The sequence below is a fragment of the Siniperca chuatsi genome, linkage group LG17 (genome assembly GCF_020085105.1).
Source record: "Siniperca chuatsi isolate FFG_IHB_CAS linkage group LG17, ASM2008510v1, whole genome shotgun sequence".
Lineage (NCBI taxonomy): Eukaryota > Metazoa > Chordata > Actinopteri > Centrarchiformes > Sinipercidae > Siniperca > Siniperca chuatsi.
The window spans coordinates 11,408,045-11,431,866 of record NC_058058.1 but is presented as its reverse complement, the minus strand read 5'-3'; the positions used below and the strand labels follow the sequence as shown (position 1 = coordinate 11,431,866).

Here is a 23,822-nt window from a genome sequence, read left to right as displayed (position 1 = left end):
ACATTACAGTTAGTAATTTAACATGACAGAATAGTTACTATGGTACGCTGTCAATCACAGTTAAGTGATTATTAATGTTTTATCGTTTAGCCGATAAAATGTTAAGAAATAGTGAAAAATGCCCATCACATTTTCCCAAAGCCCAAGTTGTCATCTTTAGATTGCAAAGGAAACTAAGAAAATCAGCAAATATTCACGTTTAAAAAAAGCTGGAACCAATGAATTTTTTGCATTTTTGCTTAAAAGATAACTTAAACGATAATAAGTCATCGAAACAGTTGAATAAGTTTCTGTAGATCGAGTAATTCATTAATCTACTGATCGTTTCAGCTCTAACTATGTGCTTTAATACAAGCTATCACTTTGTTATGGTAGGTTTCAGTTTCTGAAATGCTGAATATATTTTTTATGGAATTAAACGCTTCACTTAATAATTCAGTTGGCTAGTTTTAACCTTAATGGACTACAAGATTGGGATGACAGTACAGTCAATAATTTAACATGACAGAATAGTTCAGACGGTGTGGTACGCTGTCAATCATAGAAAAGTACGCTAAAATTACTTTTACATATAAATTAATATGTATTAGGGATGCAAATAATGATTATTTTCATTATCGATTAATCTGTCTATTATTTTTTTCAGTTGTTCGATTAAACATTTAGGATTATAAAATGTTTAAAAATACTGGAAATTGCACATCACAACTTTCCAAAGCCCAAAGTGATAATTTCAAATGTCTTGTTTTGTCCGACCCACAGTACAAAACCCAAAGATATTTCATTTACAATACTAATATATAATAATGTTTGGTATATTTGTTTCATAATTTACTTAATTGATCAATCAATTATCAAGCTGTTGGCAACTAATTTTCTATTGATCGAGTACTCGATTCATTGACAAATCGTTTCAGCTCTAGCTTTGATACAAGCAGCAACATTGTTATAGTAGGTGTCACTTTCTAAAATCTTTTATGGAATTCAGATGGCTAGTTTTGAGCATAACAGACCTCAAGATGGGGATGACAGAGCAATCAATAATTTAACATGATAGAAAAGTTCAGATAGGAAAAAAAGAACAGTTCAGATGCTGTGGTATGTTGTCAATCACAGAAAAGTGTGCTAAAATGACTTTTAATTCTGTTCTTCTTAATTCTCACCGTCATTATAATGTCTTAATGTGGCAAACCACGAAGTTGTGAAACAATAAATCAATTGTATATGTATAATGTAAACGGATGTTCGAATCTCCAGATGTGGCTGCCATCTCTCTCTGCATGAGGCATAAGTGCACAGCCTACATCTGTGTAAAAGGAGAGGAATGTGCTTCCATTCAGCGTGCATGTGTGCAAGGTTCAGACTGTGTCAAATCGCCACATCTGCCTTCAGCGGAAACACTCCTGTACCTTGGGGTCTGTCTGTCACCTCCGCTGTCAATGAAGAGGTGAGACTCTGCAAACTCCTTCACTCAGGAATACAGATAGCTGGTATGAAAGCCCTCGGCCTGTGTGTGGGAAGGCACCGTATAAATCATACATGACCAGCACCACCAGGCACCATATGCATGCTACAGCACTGCATTAATAACAAGCATGCCAGTGTCATATTCACAAGCATACAGAGAATGTATATGCCTACATATTTTTTGTCTCACTCCCCTGCACTCCTGCGATGTCCTCTTAAAAGCACCTGCAGCACTGAACTCAATGTGCCACAGAAAAAAACAGACATGGAGAGACAGACTCGATACAAAAAAAGAAAGGAGGGTGAAGGGTTGGAGAATGGATAACGACAATGACAGAATAATGACGTTTGGAGTATAAATACCTAAAGGCATGAATATTTGCAGACAAAAAACACGAGCAAAAATTGCATGGGGTCAAATAAAAGACAGAACGAAGAGTGGGAAAAACATGAGGCAGCAAAGTAGGACAGCAAAATAGACGGCGTGACTGAATGACAGACAGATTAACTAAAAGAGACACGAGAGAGACAGAGACAGACAAAGAGCGAGCAGGAAGAACAAAAGATGAAATGATGTAAAGGAAGAGAGTGGAAGGGGACAAAGAAAGACAGACTTGGAGCCAGACAGAGGAAAACGAGGAGAGAAAGAGAGCAAGAGAGAAAGACAGGGAGGCAGAATTAGAAAAAGATAGAGGAGGGCAATGAGACAGAGGCGCAGGGAGGCAGTGCGCATGCTAAAATAGGTGGCAGACTCTTGTCAGTGCAGTGACCTAGTAGCACAGGACTGAGGAATTCTCCCTGTCGACTCGGACACATTCCTCCGGTCCTCAGACGTTAACCCGTGCCACACCACCATACTGTACTGCAGTGGCTTACATGGCTTCTCTGTCACTGACCCATGAAAAATATTACTTATATTAACCAGTATATACACATGCTTCTGACCCTACGCAGTTTATAAAGCAGCATTTCCCATTTTGAGTGGGTTCTGTGAATGAACTTGGAAATCTAACAAATGACCTGTAAAACACAGCAAGCACCTTCAACAAGAATGGAAATAAATATCTGGTAACGTGCACAGCTCATCTAGCTCTGAATCAACGGTCTGTGCCGCCTGCACAGAATGTGTGTGCATGTGTGTGCGTAGGACCCTGCAAAAACACATTGTGAAAATATCAGGGCAAGAAGGGCTCTATTGTGTCGCAGAGGCAGAATGTAGCTCTTATTCTCCTGCTGCTGGACCGGGGGCATGGGGGTGACATCAGCACAAAGACAAAAATGTAATGTGAGGCATCTCCAAAGCTAGCTTCAAGGCTAGACCACAGGCCGCTCTTTATACCCGTACTCCCTCACTTTTCAACACCATTTGATAATCGGGACGTGACCAATAGATGACCCTTCCACTTGTTGCTTACTAAGATAAGTCACAGCTAACAGTGTTACACCGAAGTGACTCAAATAGGTGTGCCAGCAAAATGAAAGACTGTTTGCTTGCTGCTTTCACGTAGACCCACAGTTAGCACATATCTGTGAGGTTAATCACAAGAGAATGACTCAGGGAAGAGTAATTCAATTATTCTGATGGTGCATCGACGTTTCGATCGGGCCACAGACTAAAATGGCTGACCAAGTGTTCCTGAGTGCTGAGTGCCATTAAGCTAACATATAGTCAGTAAAGCACTTGGATTTAAACAAACCTATACATAGACTCATTCTGGACCCTTTTTTAATTAAATAAATGTACAATGAATATTTCCTTACCTGATAAAAATCACGTCTTCAGTGAAAAAGTTCAGGTTGTCTCAGAGGCGCAATCTGAAAAACAGACATACATATACATTATTTGCATTATAATTAATTTAAGAATTGTAGGTATTATGTTAAGCGTGATTTATGTGATATGATTTATGAACTGATTCTGGATTATTTGTCTTCAGTTTGTCTGTTAAGATGGCCTGAACCCTGCCCCATTCTTCACTTTAATTCAGGTTATCCTTGCTGTATATTTAACCACGATTACTTCAATCAAATGAATATCAGATAGAGTATACATGTAATTGTGTGACATCTATTATTTCAAGATCTTTTGAATCCTCCATTAAATAAATAAACACTCCTGATTCTTGCAGGCATTTCATTGTACAATCAGTATTTCACACCAGGCCTGTTAGGATGTTATGCTGGCACTAGTCAGTTTGTCAGTTTCCAGCTCAGAAAACACAAATTCAGCAGCACAAATTCAAACCTGCTACACACAATGGCAGCTTGCATGGGAATTCCTGAGGTCTGTTCAATCCATTAATGTATGCTGCGGTTGAATGTCATCAATTATGAATGAGAAACACACGAGATTCACAGAGAGCTGGTAGAGAATCATGGGTCATGGCACTGGACTGTAGTACCTTAAATGTTTGTAAAATACTTTGTGTTACACACACACATATATATATATATATATATATATATATATATATATATATATATATATATATATATATATTTATATATATATATGATGCAAGTTACCAGCATTATGCAGTCACATATGCGCTAGTTTAGGGCAGGCATCTTTGGACATTTATTAAGCAATCCAATTATTAGATTAGAGGTTGAATTTAATCAGAGATGAGTGAATGATTTAAAGTTGATTACATAGGAGTTAGTCTTTAGCTTAAACAGGATAAGATGAGTTTTGCCAAATTACACAGAAATGTCAAATTAGTAAATGAGGTAAACGGCCTTCAGCAATCTGTTCCTACAATGGGCGAGGTTATTCTATTTCCTCAGCCTGTAAGTCCATATGTGTGGATACTGCAGTATCTTTATGCAGCTGGGGCCTCTTCCCCTTTAAGGCCCAGAGTGTGTTGACCCTGCCAGTGAGTTCATACCATAAGCAGACCCATATAGCCTCTCCTCCAGAGCCCCCTGATCACGACCCTGCTGAGCTGCCGCCTCAGTTATGTAAGATTACATAACACCAGGTCTGTCTGAGAATGAGTAATTTCATAACCTGGGGGTCCCACTACACTGGCATTACCATCAAATCCCCTCAGGAGTTGCTAGGCAGGTTTGGTAATGTAAAAGTCAAATTTGAAAACAAATAAGAGCAAGTTGACGGCTCTGTGGGGATTTATCTCTCCTAACCTTGAGTCATTAGGCTGAAAATCACAGACATCAAAGAATTTTCCTTTCATTTTCTTGAGAGCTACAGTGGAGGTCACGGAAAGGTCGAGCCTAGGACGTTACTAAATGAAAGCGTCCTCCCTCCTTTGCTTATCACAGAATGCAGTGATGCTGTCTGCCCATAAATGTCATATCATTGTGTTTTAATCAAATCATTGCATGTGAATTCATATAGCACACATTTAGACACTGAACATTATTAGAGAACTAGGCCAGTAACTGTTATCTAACAGCCTCAGCTACACAATTTGCTTATTTTTTTTACCCATACCTAAAGTAACTTTTAAAAATGTCTGCACTGTTTTCAATCAAAAGAATTTTGACAACCATGTCCACATATAACTTGTCCACAATAACCTTGCTTCATTCACAAAGAGATGATGAAGAAAGACTTTAAACCAGACAAAAATGCCAGAAACTAGCACAAACAATCAAAAGGTGTTTCAGCACTTATCGATTATAGTAACACACACTCACACACCAATAAAAACCATTGTCAGCGGAGGAACACACACACACTCCCCCCAGAACGATACCAGAGGACAATCTTACGGGATATAGATACCAACTGTGGCAAGTGATAGAGTAAATGTGGGCAGAGATAACAGGAGTCTATGTAAATATAAAACAGAGCTGGCAGATATATAACACAGGAGAGGAAAAAAGGGAAAGGAAAGAGATGCCAGGAGATATCTGAGGCTGATACCGCAGGAGAAAAAGGTATACTCGATGGAGGTTACAGCAGATGGACTGCAAATGGATGATAGCAGACTTGTGTTATATATCATATGCCTCTACTGTCCAGCGTTAGGCCCACTGTACTTACAGTACAATAATGCATTAATGTAATCCACTACTGTCGACATCTTTACATCGCAGATATGCAGTAATTTGCACCAAAGCCTCCGTCTTCACCTGTAACTTCGCCACATCAAACAGAAGTAATCTCGCCCAAATGCGCAGGTTATAAAAATGAAAAAAACTCATTCAAACTGACTCCAGTTTGTTACTTAGTTTACACCCTGGAATAAATCCACCCTTATCTTTTGTTGATACCGAACCACATCTTGGACTGTGGGTTTTTTCTTTACAGGCAGACTAAAAGATAGATTGGGGATACCCGGATGAACGGATGGGATAGAAAAAGGGGGAGAACCATGGGAGGAGTGAAATATGCAATGAGAGAAGAAGAAGAAATCCCGCAGTACTTACAGTATTTTCACCTCTCCGTTTCGCCTCATTATAACAATTCATCTTTCATTTCTGTGCATTTTATAGCTAACAACATTGCACAATCATTTCATGAATATGAAACATGAAACGTACGTGCGCATCCACACATGCGTAAGCGGGAGTGACCATCCGCCACTGCCGGCTCCGTTAACTCTAAATCACACCCCAACATACTAACACGCATGCACAGACGCACAGATACACATGACTAAAACAGATAGAAATACACACAAATGCACACACCCTGCCTCCTTCATGTGTTAGCCTCCCATGCATGGGCCCCCTAAAACTGGCCGCACTTCAGTGATCCCTTTCCAAAGCCCTCATCTAAATGTGAGCAGAGGTAATCCTTCAAGGAGAACAGCGATAACCCATGATAAAGAGGAGCTGAAGGAGGAAAGAGAGAAAGACAGTGAAAGAGGTGGAGCGCGAGATGGGATAGACGAACAGGATGGGGGGATTAGCAGCCTAGGGAACACATTTTTCAAACAAAAAAAAGAGAGGAGAGTTGAAAAATTAAGTGAAGGCAAGGCGGGGGAGAGGAGAACCCTTTAAAGAAAGAAGGAAAAGCAGAGAGGATGCATGTATGGGAAAGGAAAAGGACATGTACATACAGTATACTCACAGATGAATGAGAGGGTGACCGGAGAAGTGATGAAAAATCATGTCAAAAAACAAAAATGAAAGGCGACCAGAGAGTGTGAGCCGGAGTTTGGAGTGAAGTCCAGTTTCTTCTCATTCTGGAGTTTTGTTTTTTCTCCTTTTTCCCGCAATTTTGCCAATTCCTATCTAGCCGTCCCTCCTTCCTAAGTCTATCCTCTACTGGTCCCCCTTCTTCTCTCTTCCCCCTCCTGTTTTTCTTGCCAGTGCCGGTATTCTTTCTCCTCTCTCTTTCTCGCTTTCTCCCGCAGACCATGCTCTCCATTTTCCCCTCATTCTTTGCCTCTGTCCCCTTCATCTGTCCATTCATCTGACACTTTTCCTTTGCTTCAACCCTAAGCTCCCGCTTCAGAATACAGATAAGATTTTAAAAGAGGTTTCTAAACAGAAGTGGAGCTCTCTAAAAAAATACTGCAGAAAAAAATGTTTTCAGGAAAAGGACAAGCGGTTTGTGGTATTCAGTCTAACGCAGGGACAATCCATGGCCTGCATTTTTCAGGGGCGCCACGCATAGTAAGGGTAAAGCGTATGCGTGATGGTGCCTCCGTACATGAGGACATAACCAAAAGCAAAGACTGGCAAGAAAAAGAAAAAGAAGAAAAATAAAACAAGCTCTTTGCGGTCGGTCTCCCGTGAAAGTGGATAGTAAGCGCGTGAGGGGAAGGAGTGGGAAGGACTCTGGGGTGTGTGCATGTATGTGTGTGTGTGTGAAGAGGTGGGAGGGGAGAGAAAGGAGAGGCAGAAAGGAGAGAGAGAGAGAGAGAGAGAGAGAGAGAGAGAGAGACTGGGGGTTCATGGAGAAATATCCAAGAGGGAGGGAGAGAGGAGGAGTGTGTCGGTGGGGAGAGGAAAGAGGAGGGGGCAGGAATAGGAATACATTTTTTTTCTTTTTTACGCTCACGGTATTCGAATTTAGTGCTTTTCATTTTTTTTTACCCCTCTGTTCAAAGGCTAATACCTTCTCTTTCTGTGAGAAGAAAACAGAGAGGAAGAAAGAAGAAGAGAAGGCGCTACTGTGTGCTTTGTCTCCCGCCCCTGCCATTCCTTTTCCTGGTTTCCTTTCTGCTCTGACTCTCCTCTATTCAGCCTATTTTCTGCACGTGCACTTGAACTCTAAATCCTGTCTGCTTTCCCCTCCCCTCTCTCTCTAACTGCGCATCTGTGTGTCTCTGCCTCTCTCTCTCTCTCCTAGGCAGAGGCTTGAAATAGTGCTAGCAGGCAGAAGTGAGCGAGCGGGAGGGAAAAGGAGAGGGCGAGGGGGACAAAAAAGGGGAGAGAGATGTTGAGAGGGGGGGAGGGGAAGAAGCTTAGACAGGCAGACACAGAAAGCACAGGGCTGCTCTGTGTTTGTGTGTGTGAGTGTGTATGAACATGTCTGCACATTTGTAAACACATATTCATCTACCTTGGCTTTGGATGCAGTGTTTCACACGCTGTTGGTAATCCGCATATGATGTTAGCCTACATACCAGAAAAGAAGTACATGACTATTTGGGGGCAAGGAAAGAAATAATTGTAACGGCTGGATTTTCTGTATTTTCAGCAGTGTTATAGTGTCAAACTACACTTCTGACAACCTATTAAAAATTAAGCAATGCTTTGGAGACAATATACAATAAAATGAGTGCTGTAAGGAATGATTGGTTGTTCATAATTTATTAATCCCACTATTATTTTCTTGATTAATCGTTTAGTCTAAATATGTCACAAATAATGAAAAGGTCTTATCTCAAGCTACCAGAGCCAAAAAGTGATGCCTTCAGCCTGCTTACGTTTTTGAAATGACGAGTAAAATCCCAAAGGGATTCAATTTACAATGGAATGAGACAGAGAAACGCAGCAAATCCTCACATTTAAGAAGCACATGTTTGGTTTTTTTGGTTTTTTTTACCAGAAATGACACAACTTAAACAATGAATTGAAGTATTTTTTGTCAACTGACAAATCAATTAATTGACTAATTTCAGCTTTAAATACATCTTCCTGTCACATTTATTTTAAACTTCCGTGCAAGCCTGTAATCATAACTTGCACACATCAGACTTGGCACAGACTGTATTTGTAGATAATTGTGGGTATCTTTTAATGCTAAAGAAAATAGTACATCCACTGAAAATTTAAACCTTATATTTCTGATAAACAATTAATCATTTCATTCAATTATCAAGTTAACATTTGCTGGTCATAGTAAAAAAATGCTAGCTTTCTGTGTTTCATATCACTATAGAATGATGATTAGGTTTAGTGGCTACATGTCAGAATAAGCAAGAAAATCTTGATCTCTGGTAACCTGTAATTGGCATTTTCCATTATTTTTTTACATTTTATACACTAGAGTACAAAGGTTTCTAACTTAGATACTGTGAACTTGAAAGGTTTTTGAAATTAACTCATGTAAAAACAAATTTTGCAGCTATGGCGAATTTGAATTCAGTTCACAGAGTGCCCGCAGACATTGTTACAGGTAGGTAGAGGGTGGCATGAATAAATGAAGCTTTGAGATATAAATGTCATTACTTTAACTAATATTATGTCAGGGATTAAAGCAAAGAGGTGCGAATAGTGAAGAAGGGAGGCAGGCCATAGGAGGTCAAGAGAGAAATGTGCTGAAAAGCTGGTCGCCCTGGTTAGGAGTCTTTCTCTGTATGCTGTCTTTATACAAAACTACATTTGTGCCAGGAATGAGAGTTTTATAAAATACTGTATACTGCTTTGTTTTCCAAGGGCAGCAATTACTTTGGCAAACACTACCCTGTATCTAAAAAGATTGCGGCAAACAGCCACCAATGATGAAAGAAAGCAATTACATTTTATGAAAACCGTTATCTCATGGTCATCCTTTCAAATGTATTATACAGTAACTTCTGAATTTCTTTTAGGCCATAAGCCTATTTTATACATTCCCTGCATCAGTCTAAAAGGAGAGTAAGCTCTATTCAGCATATAAAAGACAAATAAAAGCAACATATTGGCTGTCTTTGCAAACAGCAAAATGGTTAAAAAAAATAGACTAACCTAAAGGGTTACTAATCCTCCACTGGTGGTGTCTTCCTCACTGAGGTGCTTTCTCCTCGCCTGCTGACTGCAGCACACTTCTTGAAAACCTTTTCGGTCTGACAAAACAGAGAAATGGGCTAGAGATGTGGAAAACGGTGCCACAACACTACCCTCTGCTGGGATTCAACGGGGATAGCTCACACATCATCATCACGGTGAAAAAGCTCGTTTTCAACATTGTTTAACCATCAATTTGACACATACACGAGGAATACCGTGTGATTAAAATAAACATGGAGAATATTACCGTTAGTGTTTGAGTTCATTTGGTTTAAGGGCTGAGTTAAGCAGAAATTTGAAGCTACTAGCGAGGTCAATTCCAGATACGGTATCATCCCTTCCAAATGAGGGCAGTCTGCCTCCCTCCCTCCTCAGCATCCTTACTTTAACTGCTTCACCGCATTAGCTAACATCGGCTAAACTGGGGCTAAACTGCATCCCAAACCTGACCACCTGACTGTCGGCTTTGTAGGGTATATGAAAAGTAAGATATGCGTTATTACTGGATAATATGAGAGCTGTATGTATGGGTAACTGTCAGAGGCGTTATGTCTTGCGTGCTATCAGTTAACCTTAGTTACTGTAGCTAGCTAGCAGCTAACGTTAGCAAAAATGTTCCAACCGTTCCAACGGCTGCGGCGGGCCGTGCATTTTGGCTCCTTAAGCAACTCTGTGAACAATTTTAAGCTCACCTTTGACTCCAATTTGTCTTTTAGATGCCCAGTGTCACGGTGAAAGATGTCAACCAGCAGGAGTTTGTCAGGGCTTTGTCAGCTTTCCTCAAAAAGTAAGTAAGGCTCAAAACCAGCCTACACTGCATGACTGGCTGATATCCACCTGTCAATCACACAAGGCTGATGGTGTATGTAAATGAAGGACAGGGGCTCATAAATAACAGGTGACCTTAATGTAATGAGAAACTACTTTGTAGTTTTATTTATTTAAAGCTGGAGTTATTAATTTCCTCATTTACAACAAGTGTCAATTATATAAAACAGTGTCATTACTGTTTTATTTATTGAATTAACAGTGCACTGTAGAGCCACTATAAATAAAGATAGATACCACAGAAAATCTGATAGCTACAAGAGATGTAAAAACTTAGCATAATCTATAGTAAGGCCACCAAACTCATTATATGAATTATGTGAATAAATGCAGACAAGTGTATTTTATTTAATTTGAATCACAGACTTGATTTGAATAAACAAACATTTGGACCAAAGAAAACAACCAGTCTCATAAACAACTTCAGCTAGTTTAGATTGACAGATAAAGACTTTGTGATGACATTTGTTTCTGAAATATAAGTCATTGAGAAAAATGTTTTTATGAAATAGAAACTGCTTGAGTGAAATAAAAATGACCTGCAAATACTGTCTGTATTTATTCATATGATTTCATAATCACTTATTTATTTATCTAATTTCAAACATATTGGGTCTCCTTAGACTTGGGCACTCATATATATATATATATATATATATATATATATATATATATATATATAATATCAGATATTGATGAAGTAGACATTTAAAACATTTTTTAACAGAAACTAAAGCAAACCCTACATGGTGCAACAGTATCTGAAACACAGCAAACTAGTCTTATAGTGTGACATCAGTATGAGGTTTCAAAATAAATAAATGATAAACAATAGACATTTCAGAGAAATTGGTCAATTTCATTTTAGTTAAATTTTACTGCAGATAGTTCTGTACTTTTTAAAAAAGGGTGTCATTCTCTTTGATGTAGCCTACTACAGCACATGATGTTTGCATTGTATCAAGTTACTCGTTGTGTGATGTTCTCATTCCTGTGGCTGAGATCATGCAGGCACAGGCCTGTTTCATAATTGGGATATAAGGAGTGTAAGCACATTTGGCTGACTATCTTTTAACATAAGTATTGTAGTGTTGTCGTCTCTTTTTAATGTTTATAGATGAGATCAGATAAGATTAACTTTATTGAGTGTAGAGACATTATGAGTATCTACTTAAAATTACCAACATAAATAGTAACTATAAAGTGTATTGAACCAAAATAGTCACAAACAAAGTCAGGAGACAAGGAATTTGCAATGAAAATGTGGGAATATATACTGTATGTGGGCTATAGTAAATGTGAGAAATCACAGTAACGGCCTCGGAGTCAGCAGGGATGCTGAGGCAGAACTCAAACTTTGCAGTTTCCTTCCTTTCCTAAACGACACGGACACCCGGAAGCGGTGGACATGGCTGCAGACAAGATGGCAGGCGTCAACCACAATGGTCAGTCGTATACAGGATATAGACAATGTATGTGTAAGAGGAGGAGGAAGAAGAAGACAGTGCTGGAGTCTGTACTTTAACAAGAAGTGAATGCATGGTGATATTTGGAACAGGTAAAATACCAACTTTTAATAATCAAACCATTAAATGCTCCTGTCTGAAAATGCAGCATAAGTTAGCTGGAGTTAAGGAAGGCTCAAGCCATAGCAGCTGTTTGATAGCTACAGATAATGCAGCCCTTTATACAACAAACAGTGTGACCTAATAAGAAATTGTACAAAGTATTCTGCCTTGTGCTAATTAATGCTTTGTGTTTTCCAGGTTCCAGGTGACAGTCAGAGTCCTGGAGACCTGCGAGGGCTTCAGCCAGTTTAAAGCTTAAAATGAGTGATAGATAGATAGATAGATAGATAGATAGATAGATAGATAGATAGATAGATAGATAGATAGATAGATAGATAGATAGATAGATAGATAGATAGATAGATAGATAGATAGATAGATAGATAGATAGATAGATAGATAGGTTCCACAGAATGTGCATTATGCATGCCTCCAGATGAGGCCTTTTTCATTTTTTAGAGAATGAAGAGATACTTGTAAAAGTAGCCAGAGAAATATTTACACATACATTTACACACTTGGCATAAGCTTTATATTGTTGCATATCTTTACGGGAATTTTGATGTAGCTAATAATTTACATGACTGCTTACTGAGGTATAATGTCATCACGTGACCTACCGATTAGCAGGGTCAGAAGGAGTACTTGCAAAGGTGTTATATTATGATATGACTACACTACATTGCCAGAAGTGAGTAGACTCTCCTGTCCACATATTTGTTTACTTTTGGTAAGGCCCATGGTTTTGGATTTACATGTTCAGCTATCACATATGAGTTGAATATTCAGGTGTCCACATACTTTGACCCATGCAGTCTATGTTGAGCTTCAGTCTGGTAAACAGTAGTTTAGCAGTTTAACAGTAGTTTAATAGTAGCAATAGTAGCTTAGCAGTAAAATAATCCATTATCCATTGCGAATTGTTTAAGTTACACAGTGTGTGATCTTATATGGTCATTGATTATTTTACACACTCACATTAAACAAACTAGTTATAAGTGAGCAAAATGGGTCAGGTTATACAAACTTTCCATCTGTTAGAATTTGGTGTGTACAAAATCAATAAATCAAGAAAACTACTTTTATTGTTTCAAATAAATATTTAAAATAGACCAGAGATAATGGAAAAGGCAGGAAAATCCCCCTGCCTTCAGTTGTTCCTTCAAAAAAAAAAAATTCTAATTCTGTTATTGAAAGGTTTAAGATTAAGATTTAGGGGGATCTATTTGCAGAATATGGCAATACTATTCATAAGTATGTTTTCATAAGTGTATAATCATCTGAAAATAAGAATCGTTGTGTTTTCATTACCTTAGAATAAGCTCTTTATATCTACAGAGCATGGATGTATATAGAGAACTGGGTACAGCGTCAGAGGTGGGACCCAGTTCATTCCTATGAAAGCTGCTCAGTGGCGCATGAAGCCAGAAAGGTTCGACTTCCCGGTATAAAATGACCCAGATCCTCCTATAGTTTCTGCATTGTGCAGCCCCACAGGAGCAAGCGCACTAGCGTTTCCTTTAACCCTGCCTACCTCGGTGGGATTGGGTCTACACGAGCCGGCTAACTTCTGGTTTAGCTAACTTGATTGGGGATAAAATGATTTAATTGTGTGGTTCTTCTAGACTTTCAAAATGTTATTGGACCGAATGGATCAAATTCTGACTGTAAAGTAAGTCATTTTGTGGGGGTTGTGACACTAAAAAAATGTATCCACCATTTTACAGCTGCTCCTTTTACAATGTAAGTCTATGGGGAAAAGTCTTGTGGGGCCAGTGAGCATCATGTGACAGACCCGGAAGTTATAATTCCATGGTTTGGCCACTATGCCAAATTGACTTCAAAGCCCGGCGCAATTCCTGGGGGCTTGCTACAGAGGGAGCAGGTCCCCTTCCACGGAGGCCGCCATGTTGCACTGCCATGTTTCTACAGTAGCCCAGAATGGACAAACCAAATACTGGCTCTAGATAGGTCCTTTCGTGTTTTCCACGATTTTTGTGGCCACAGTGGTTTCTCCTACATGCTTGGAAGGGGAGGGTGAGGCGAGTTAGTTATTCAAATGGCTGCAAACTGCAATTTCACCACTAAATGCCACTAAATCCTACACACTGCTCCTAAAGCAACAAAAAAGGATACCACTTCCGGCAATTGATGTCATGTGACTTCTTGGACCATCGTGGTTGACATCCAACATCTTGTCTGCAGCCAGGTTTTCTTGGCGGTCGCAAATTTAAACAGCCATCACAGCAACAATAAACGCATACTTTCACTTTACAGGTTGTCTGATGAATCAATATTTTTATGAAAAATTAAGCTACAATCTTACAGAGGATTTTTTTAAGGTGAGATATGCCATCTGTTGATTGCAGGTTTTTATCTGATTCACGCTGCTAGCTAACGTTACTCTTCCCATTGCTGTCGATTTTGAAGCTATTACCTGAAAAGCAATCTTGCTAAAAAGCAATGGCCCATGGTCATAGCGATTGTATATGGTCACAAATTTGACCAAATTTATCGACCTTCAGTTACAGTTGAGAATGCATTGGATCTTTACTATTTTTTTAAATAAACTGCATGTTTCCAACTGTAAATATGTGACCTAAGAACACAAAATTGTTATCATTTGCATGCAGTGATGTTAATTGTGCACATTACTGCTAGCTTCCAAAGCACTGACGGTACACCTTCCCACCATTGCAAGGAACTTTGTCAAATGCAATAGACATAAAATAATTTTCTTTTTTCTGATATATATAGCAGCGTATTGCTGCCACAATAACAAAAAAAAACTAATTTTATCATTATTAGCAAATTAACTTCTATCTGCTTGGATATGAAAATTCAGTTAAGCCAAATTCTGTGGCCCCTCCCTAACCGTGACGTAATAGACAAGAATCTTAGGTCTATTTCGTAAGTCAGCTGCTGCACAAAGTATGAAAAGTAGAACACTGGCTGACCTAACCAAAGCTCCAGTTTGCCTCTCATACATAGCTGGTGGTAATGCTAGCAAGCCTTCACAAGCGCCAGTGGAGCAGTAAACACAACACATTGGCCACATTTAGGTCTGACGAACAGACCGTGACAAACAGCATGGCAAAGGCTATGTACTGGCACTCCCCCACTGACACACACAACAGAGCCGCTAGCTCCGCTACGAGGCAGGTACCCACACAGTAATAAGGACATGATACATAATACATATGTGTTGAATGAATCCCATTATCCTGTGCCTTATGTTGTTTGAGGAAACAGTCCAATCAGTTGATTCATCACATCAACTGATAATTGCTTTTTCAGGTCTGGCAAACTGAAAGTCCCAGAATGGGTTGACACTGTGAAGCTTGCCAGGCACAAGGAGCTGGCTCCCTGTGATGACAACTGGTTTTACACCAGAGCAGGTTGGTTGCACTGGAAGTGTTTCCCATATATCAATTCCTTTGCTGCAGCTGAAACGATAAGTCGATTCATTGATTAGTTGGCAGAAAATGTATTGACATTTTAATTATTGATTATTCTTTTTAAAGTATTTTACCAAATATAAAAGCTAAAAATCTGTAGGTTGCAGCTTCTCTAATGTTCGGATTTGCAGCTTCTTTTTTTATCTCAAACTATCCCTGTGGGGGCGCTCAGACACAGTGATGGATGATTGGATGACATCTTGGACTCTTGGTCTTTTCTTACATTATATAGACAAAACAGTTAACCAAACAAACAATTGCTTTATTAATCTGCAATGGAAATATTGTTTAGTTACAGCCTTAGATGAGTGAAATGAAATGTTGTTCAGCATTTCCTGTATGTCAATAATAATATGGGATAGTTTTTGCACTATACCAGTGGTTCTCAAACCTTCACATCAGAAACCACATATAGATCTTTATTAAATAGCTCTCTTTTATACAATTTGGTTCCTGGCCCCCATCTACCCCATCTAATGATTAAGTATGATTTTACAGTAAATTAAACAACTCTGCATTGTGATATGTATAGCTACTTTGACTTTACCAACATTAAAGAAGTGAAATACTTTAAAAACTTTAATTTAATACTTATACTTAATACTTAAAATTATTTACATTTTCCCAGACAACCCATGTAATCATCTCAAGGACTTCTGCTGGTCTCTGGACCCCATTTTAGGAATCCATGTGATCATTATGCACACTTGTGTATTATTGGACAGTCCTATCATGAGTAGATTTTCCATAACTGGTACAATATATACAATAAAAGCATATGCACACAATCCCTTTTCAGCTGCTGTGTATGTTATCTACTCAGGCATATTGACCCACAATAGCACAAGAGTCTGCAGAGAAAAGTGTCACATACTTGATAAGCTGGAATGTTTGATTTCGTGTCAAGAGCGTTTCTGATGATAAAACAAGGATATATTGCAACATATACTGTGTACTGTTTGTCCGTCTCACCAGCATCCACAGCTCGTCACCTGTACCTGCGAGGAGGAGTCGGTGTGGGCTCCATGATCAAGGTCTACGGAGGGCGTCAAAGGAACGGTGTATGCCCCGCCCACTTCAGCGTGGGCTCCAGGAACGTGGCGAGGAAGGTCCTCCAAGCTCTGGAGGGCCTCAAGATGGTGGAGAAGGACCCAAATGGGTGAGAGAGAGGGATAATGTGTTTAAGACTATGTTCTGATTTGAACAAGTGATAGATGTGCGTTTTTTAACATGTGGTTACAGTGGACGGAGACTTACCTCTCAGGGCCAGAGAGATCTGGATCGGATCGCTGGTCAGGTGGGTTGTTGGACTCTCTGTATTTCAGTAACAACTTAAATGAGATGAAAGTCAATAATACATCATACTTTAAAGAGCAACCTAACACTTTTTTAGCTTAAAGGGACAGTTCACCCCAAAATCCAAAATACATGTTTTTCTTCTTACCTGTAGTGCAATTTGTCCATCTAGATGTTTTGGTGTGAGTTTTGGAGATATTGGCTGTAGAGATGTCTGCCTTTTTTGAATATAATGGAACCAGAAATCATGACCCGGTTAATCAAGATCCACAGACCTTGTTGTGAGCAGTTTCATGTAGGAACTATTTTCTTTCTACCGATAGTTCCTACATGAAACTGCTCACAACAAGGTCTGTGGATTATCTAGCTTATCCACTATATTCAAGAAAGGCATATATCTCCATGGCAGATATCTAAAAAAAACTCAGCAACTCACACCAAAACAATCTTGAAAGATAAATAGCACTACAGGTAAGAGGAAAAATATGTATTTTTGATTTTGGGGTGAACTGTCCCTTTAAATACCCCCTTTTTGCATATTCAGAAAATGTATTCAAATCCAGATTGCACATACAATCAATTGCACTCAGTTGATAGTATAATAAAGTGACTATAAATATAATTTACTAACTCAAAAAAGTGGATATAATGTTAAATTACTCTTTAATGATTTTTCATAACATTTAAATGAAAGTATTTGTTCATTTTAAAACACATTGAAAGGATTTATTTAACTAGTGACTTTTCGAGCACAAGGCTCTTCCTCACACTTGTCAATTATTGCCATAATGACAATGATTAAACTAAAACTATGTTGTAATGTTTGTATTTCTGTAGTTAAGTTAGATATTTATTGTCATGCCTTCCCTGAATAATTTTTATGACCAGTGCACATGCTTCCCTGTTTGATATGGTTGCATGACTATCCCCTCTGCTCTCTCTGCCTTTTCCTTTGTACGTTTAGGTTGCCTCAGCAAACAAGAAACAGCGAAGTTTACAAAGCGCCATCTGAGGAATGCATGCAAAGAATCCAGACAAGTGAAATGCAGCAATGCCTTACTGCTTATTTACTCAAGTTCGCTTGTCTCCCATATCACTCCAGTGCCCACAGTAAGCAAGTGCAAAAGGCATTTAGAGATGCATGTGTCTATAGTACAGTAAGTATGAATTAAATATTATACATGGATGTTTTGCAATAGTTTTAGATTTGTTTTTTGTTTGAAATTCATTATGAATTTCAAGACAGTGGTGGCCTTGTGACAGCAAAACACAGAATGGACACCGAAGCACTGAGAATACAGTATTACCAAGCAAGAGCATGTTAATATTGTTTTGCCAACAACTGTGAAACTCAGTGTAGAAAAACAAAACAAATGCAGATGCTAATGTATATTTTTATTGATTTATCCAATTCTTTGTCTTAACTATTGGCTACAGAATATTATGCCTAAACATGTTATTTATGAAACGTATATGAATGACACAATAATACATAAGGTGTTCCAAATAAACAGAGTATGAGCACTGAGTATGGTGTTGTAATGTCAGCTTGCACTTGGATGTATGGGCGACTGTTTGTTCAGTTGTTGCTCATGACGGTGCTGATCCAGCTGTTGTAGCGGCACACACGGGTGTAGACGCTGGGGTGTCCCTGCATGGCGCAGTCATAACCCCAGGACACGACTCCCTGCAGCTGACCATTACACACCAGAGGACCACCAGAGTCTCCCTGCAAACACAAGCAGAAGAAGAATAACAGGGGTTTAAATGTTACTGTAAGTGGTCATAGTGATCACATTCAAGCCTGTTTCACCTTTGGGTGTAGTCAGAAAAGTGCTTTGTTGCACCTGTAACCACCCAACAGTGATGTCACAGGGTCATGGAGTGCACCTGTACGTCACTGCTGCAAGGTGAGAAGTTAAACCCTTTAGCAAAAACAAGATTTTCATGGGGTGTTAAGTTACTCTTTAATGAGGAAAAATGTATTGTCTTATCATTACTGTTGATGCTCAAAACTAGGAGTGGGTGTTATGAATACAGTTTTCTTTCACAGTACAAGTAAAAAATATAACAATATATATTGTAATATAGTATATTTTCTGGAAAATCAATTGAGAAACAGTTTATAGATAAAATAATCAGATCCGTATGCCTGTTTTCAGTTAATCCAGTGAATTAAATACCCAACAAATCGAGTCATCACATAGATTCAAAACCCCTGTAAATCCAATACTGCCATAAATCACTCCTATACATTGATTTGCAACATTGCCCACAATGACCTAATAGACCCAGAGATATTAAAAGTGATAGTTACCAATAGCTATATACGGTATGGAAAAAGCTCAGATGGATGACACTTTTATATTGTGTCATGGTGTATATCATTATAACACCCAATTCTACTCAAAGGTATACTAATACCACCTATGTGCTATAATAACCACTATGTTGACAGATATTTGCTGTATAATGTGTATATGGTGTAAACGGTTGTGAGTTCAGAGCCTATTACTCATAGAAATACAATTCTCTACTATTTCATATAAATGTACTGTTTAATGACATAGCATTACATATTCATTATCCTCCCACTATGGTTTTACCAGACCCTTTCTCTCATCTCCTCAAGCTTCATTAAAATCATATTGATCATAAAACATAAAAACAAACTATATGAGGAAACATGTTCAGAGGGTTAACGTGTCTCTTGCAATACTGTTTCATCATCTTCCTGCAGTCAGTGATACAGACACAGCAGTGGCGGTGCTGTCATGGTAATTAAAAAAGTGGTGACACTGAAAATGTATCCCTCTGTTTTTAATTAAAGGGTATTAGAGTGGATATATGCATAATTTGCATTTTAAGGAGTAAGTATACTCGAGGCTCAGTGAAAAATAAGTGCTATACTGTGTGCTGAGTCACGGACTCTTTGTACTGCTGGAAGAGATGCACACTCATGCACCACCTGACTCCCTGTGTGTTCACTGTGGTTTAGTCCAACTCACTTGGCAGCTGCTGGCACCTCCATGCATGAATCCGGAGCAAACCATGTTCTCTGTGAAGAGGTGGGGGTAGGCGTTCCTGCACATCCTGTCGTCGATGATGGGCTGCCTCAGGCACTGCAGCCTGTCAGGAAAGTTGTCTGGGGAGCGGGAAGGCAAGTCTCAGTTACTGCACCTACCATTATGTAAATACGACATTTACTCCGTATAACATGGAAATAATGTGGTTTTAAGTATAATATGAGTAATGTAGTGAAGAGTTGATTAATTGATTTGTCGATGGAAAATAAATTTTTGCTAATGAATCTGTTATTTATCAAGTAAAAACGCCAAACGTTTGGTGGTTGCCACTTCTCCAATGTGAAGATTTGCTGCTTTCCTCTCTTTTATATCATTGTGAACTGAATACATTTAGGTTTGGAACCAATGGTCGAACAAAAGAAGTGATATGAATATTTCATATTGGACTCTGGGAATTTTTCACTATTTTTTTCACAATTTATGGACTGAACAATTAATTGATTAAACAGAAATATAATTGAAACTAGTCAATAAATTTCAATTTATTTAAATTTTATTTGTTGGAGCACTAAATTATGAGATCTAGAGTTGCATGTCACAGTGTACGGTTACAAAACACACAGTATACTGGGCCTCAGTTAACCCAAAGTGTGTGATATGTATGAATTAAAACTCCAGCTATTTAGTATTGCACTTCCATAAAGTTGGGGGGACTTGTGAAAAACAAAAACAACACCTCCACTTTGTAATGCAGGCCTTGTTAAAAATATAATAAAAATATAAAAGTCCAAAGCCAAATAACCCTGATGACATTGTCACACTTTGGAAATCTCTCTTTAGAGCCACAAAAGACATTATAAAAGCTGAGAAATACTCCTCCTGAGTAAACAGGACTTAATATGTAAAATTGGTGGGTTGCCCTTTTAACAAGTACCATTTTGTATACTATAATCATGTTTTTTGTGCTGCACCTGTACCCAACTGGTGTCTGATGGCACACTATCCGCCTTCTTTAATTTTACATCATTACCAAATGTTTCGCCTTATTAGGCCTGTCTTATGTGATCAGGACTCATTCACATCCACACAGTCACAAGGTAAGGTGAGGTAAGGTAAGGCTGTTCAGGGTTGCAGCTGTTAATCATGTCTGTTTTCTTTGAATAACTCAAATATGCTTGAGTCATCCTACATCATCATTTGAGACCACACTGACCTCTCTTCTCTCCACCCTCCTTTCTCTGTCAGCTTTCAGACTCAGATACTCACTGCCGTTGGCGGACGTGTTGCCCCATCCGGACACCAGGCAGTTCTCGTCGGCCACGGGGCAGCGAGAGGGCAGGGCCACGGTCTGGACGTAGCTGTTGAGGGTGGCGGGTCGGCTCAGTTTGATCAGCATGATGTCGTTGTTCAGGTTGTAGCTGTTGTACTGTGGGTGCTTGATCAGCTTGGCGGCATCAATCCACTGCTCTGTGCCCTCGTTCACAGCGATGTTGTGCTCACCAAGACGGACCTGGACACGACTGGTGGAGGTATAAAAATGTTAGACGCTTTTAAAGTCTGTTTTCTTAAAAATGATTTCTGCATACTGTATTAATCGTATATATTTAAAGGTAGGCCACAAGTAACAAATACCAGATAGAGAAGAGTCATATAGTTAGTGACCTAACTCGGGGATGTAATTACAAAGCATTAGCTAAGCTATATATATAGCCTAGTTAAAGTTTGCTGACATTAGCTAACATTAGCTACCATAAGCCACCGGTCATACCAGACCAAGCAAGGCTGTAGCGGCAAAAACTGTGAGTGTATTAAATTGAGTAAGGGTGCGTGAATTTGTAATAGGAAGATTGTGTTGTTTATTCTCCCATTTAGCATACATGGAGCTAGTCTTACTTGGGAAGAGTGAGCATCTATTGAGTGATAAAAGTTAGAGGAGCAGTTGATGATTTTTAAACTGCCTCGTTTGTTGTATTTTAAATCCTATAAGTGTTAAACAGATTAAATAGATTGTCGAAGTTTAAGTCTGTAAGTAACTATTGCATGTGTGTGGGTCTGCTCACACCAGTTAGTTTCAGTTGAAACTTCTGTTGCTAGTAGCAACCTCTACTGGCAGAGTTCCATAGCAGTTTAGCTAACTGACACTGTTAATCCACCATTTTGTCAGATCTGAGATCAAGCAAATATTGACAGGCATCTTCGATCTACTCCTGATATGATATCTTTGTTGGAGCATCATCTGTTGGTACGCTTTCTATTACAGCTGTTCTGTGAATGTTGAGTTGCAATTTGTTAGTTTTCCTCCTGGTTTACTGCTAACCAAACTAGCCATTATACTAGCTAGCTGTCTAGGGCTAATGTTTTGCAAAAATAACATCCTAATTAACTGTTAATTACTGTTGGGCTAACCTTTTATCTGTTTTACTTTTTTTAACTTTTACTCTTGTGGACTATTTGTGTCTATATCTTTTCTAAATTAATTAACCGTGTTGTACTTACTATCGAGACTGAATGTTTAACTTTCACTGGTGATACGTTGTTTCTTCATGGCATTAGGCACAACGTAGCTACCTTTGTGTAACTCTTGTCACACCAAAGGTATCTCATCTTTTTCACAGTTTCACAATTGCTTAATCAGCCTTTACTGGAAACTGGTTTACCTTGTGCATTTAAGACAAATCCTTCAATACAACTTGCAGGGCACATTAGCTGGTTGCAATTGGAGTTTTGACCAAAGTGGCCTTTCAAAATTTTACTTCCTGTACTGTACTTACGACTTGTAGCAGTGAGCAGCAGACACCACCCACTGGCTGGAGATGAGGGATCCACCGCAGAAGTGGTATCCAGCGTTCAGAGACACCTGATAGGGAACAGAGTGTCTGGGACACTCATACCCTCCGACAATCTTATCATCCTCAGCTGCAGCAACTGAAACAGCATGTGAAGTATAATATGACCTAGAAATACTTAAACGTTGCCATGAATAAAAAAATACAAATAGAAATATAATTTGCTTAGTCTCTTACACGCTGCTCCAAGCAAAGCCAGGAATACCACAGCCTTCATGGTAACTTCCCTCTGGATGTAAGAGAAAGTCCTCGCTGTAACTGTTTTTATACACCTGTTCTGCCCTTTACGTTCCCAAATTTCTCAAGGTCAGGAAGGTAAAACACAAAACTCTGTTCTGGGAAAGAGCCATATGGCTGAAGGCAACAGCAAGACCTTGAGTGATGTCAAAACTGAGATAAAACTCCCAGGCCACTTAGGGCAACTTCTGATTGAGCAGTGCTCTTGTTTAATCAGCAATTATGTAATTTCAACCCAGTGAGGCCTAATATGCACAGGTGTAAGTGTGGAACTCAAGCTTTCATATCCGCACTTTTGTCAGGATATATATTGAAATACAATAGCTTACTTAAACTGTGGATATGCCTGATAGCACTTCAGAGTTTGCAGGTGTCACTTGTCTTAACTCAGCAGTGGGCTGCAGGAACATTCAAGAGGTTTCTCAGTAATCCATAGAAAACCTGATAAGACTGTTCCAGACAGGACACAAGATACATCTCAGGGATCACAAGATGATTAAAATATACATTTCTGCTTCAACTGCTCACAACTTATGGACACATGCAACCTGTGATGAGGGGTCGTAAGTAGGCATTATTTGGCTATAAAAGTAAAAAAGCTTGGAAACGAGTGGTGTAGATAATCGGATTATCATTAAACTGAGTGCTTATGACCCCCTAATACAAACCAGTGTTTACTTGTGACCCCTAGTTACAGATTTTGTTTTTGAGTAGTGAGCAGTTTAACTAACAAGATCGATATATATTGATATTAATATATATGCCTTTCTTTCCAGCAGCCCAGTCCCAACTGACATCTACTCACATATGGGGTATATATGTATAATCTTTAACATGATTGCATTGTGATGGTTTATTTTTCTTTGGTTCAGTGATCATATTGCATTATTGCAGGAAAAAGGACTGTCAAAACAACATCAAGATGTATTGCATGGACATATATGTATGTTCACTTAATAATCA

The 23,822-nt window shown here is 38.9% G+C and overlaps 2 protein-coding genes and 1 long non-coding RNA gene across 10 annotated transcripts in view; 1 reads left to right on the top strand and 2 right to left on the bottom strand.

The window, feature by feature from the left end:
- LOC122864903 overlaps nucleotides 1-10,960 on the bottom strand; it is a 32,318-nt gene extending 21,358 nt beyond the window's left edge. The window contains exons 1-5 of one of the 7 annotated variants that reach the window (XR_006375345.1): nucleotides 10,293-10,960; nucleotides 9,559-9,656; nucleotides 7,949-8,004; nucleotides 3,229-3,282; nucleotides 1,410-1,507 (exon numbers count right to left, since the gene is read on the bottom strand). This is a non-coding gene — a long non-coding RNA (uncharacterized LOC122864903). Of the gene's footprint in view, nucleotides 1-1,409; nucleotides 1,508-3,228; nucleotides 3,283-6,508; nucleotides 7,262-7,948; nucleotides 8,005-9,558; nucleotides 9,657-9,847; nucleotides 9,972-10,292 lie in introns of those variants that run through there. The other 6 variants (XR_006375343.1, XR_006375341.1, XR_006375339.1 and 3 more) reach the window with 6 other exon arrangements.
- On the top strand, nucleotides 9,944-18,279 carry LOC122864902 (40S ribosomal protein S19). The gene is made up of 6 exons (XM_044172669.1): nucleotides 9,944-10,084; nucleotides 10,317-10,387; nucleotides 15,294-15,394; nucleotides 16,430-16,613; nucleotides 16,697-16,751; nucleotides 17,715-18,279. The coding sequence occupies exons 2-6, from the start codon at nucleotides 10,317-10,319 to the stop codon at nucleotides 17,760-17,762; spliced, it is 459 nt and encodes a 152-aa protein (XP_044028604.1). The 5' UTR covers nucleotides 9,944-10,084; the 3' UTR covers nucleotides 17,763-18,279.
- On the bottom strand, nucleotides 18,125-23,755 carry LOC122864898 (trypsin-3-like). Of its 2 annotated transcripts, XM_044172661.1 has the most exons (5): nucleotides 22,800-23,755; nucleotides 22,548-22,701; nucleotides 21,043-21,296; nucleotides 19,759-19,895; nucleotides 18,125-18,479 (listed from the first exon to the last, which is right to left on the bottom strand). In XM_044172661.1, the coding sequence occupies exons 1-5, from the start codon at nucleotides 22,837-22,839 to the stop codon at nucleotides 18,330-18,332; spliced, it is 735 nt and encodes a 244-aa protein (XP_044028596.1). In that variant the 5' UTR covers nucleotides 22,840-23,755; the 3' UTR covers nucleotides 18,125-18,329. The 2 variants fall into 2 exon arrangements, with proteins under 2 accessions (XP_044028596.1, XP_044028598.1); XM_044172663.1 differs by lacking the exons at nucleotides 22,548-22,701; nucleotides 22,800-23,755 and adding an exon at nucleotides 21,670-21,847.
- Between the last annotated feature and the right edge of the window lie 67 nt (nucleotides 23,756-23,822).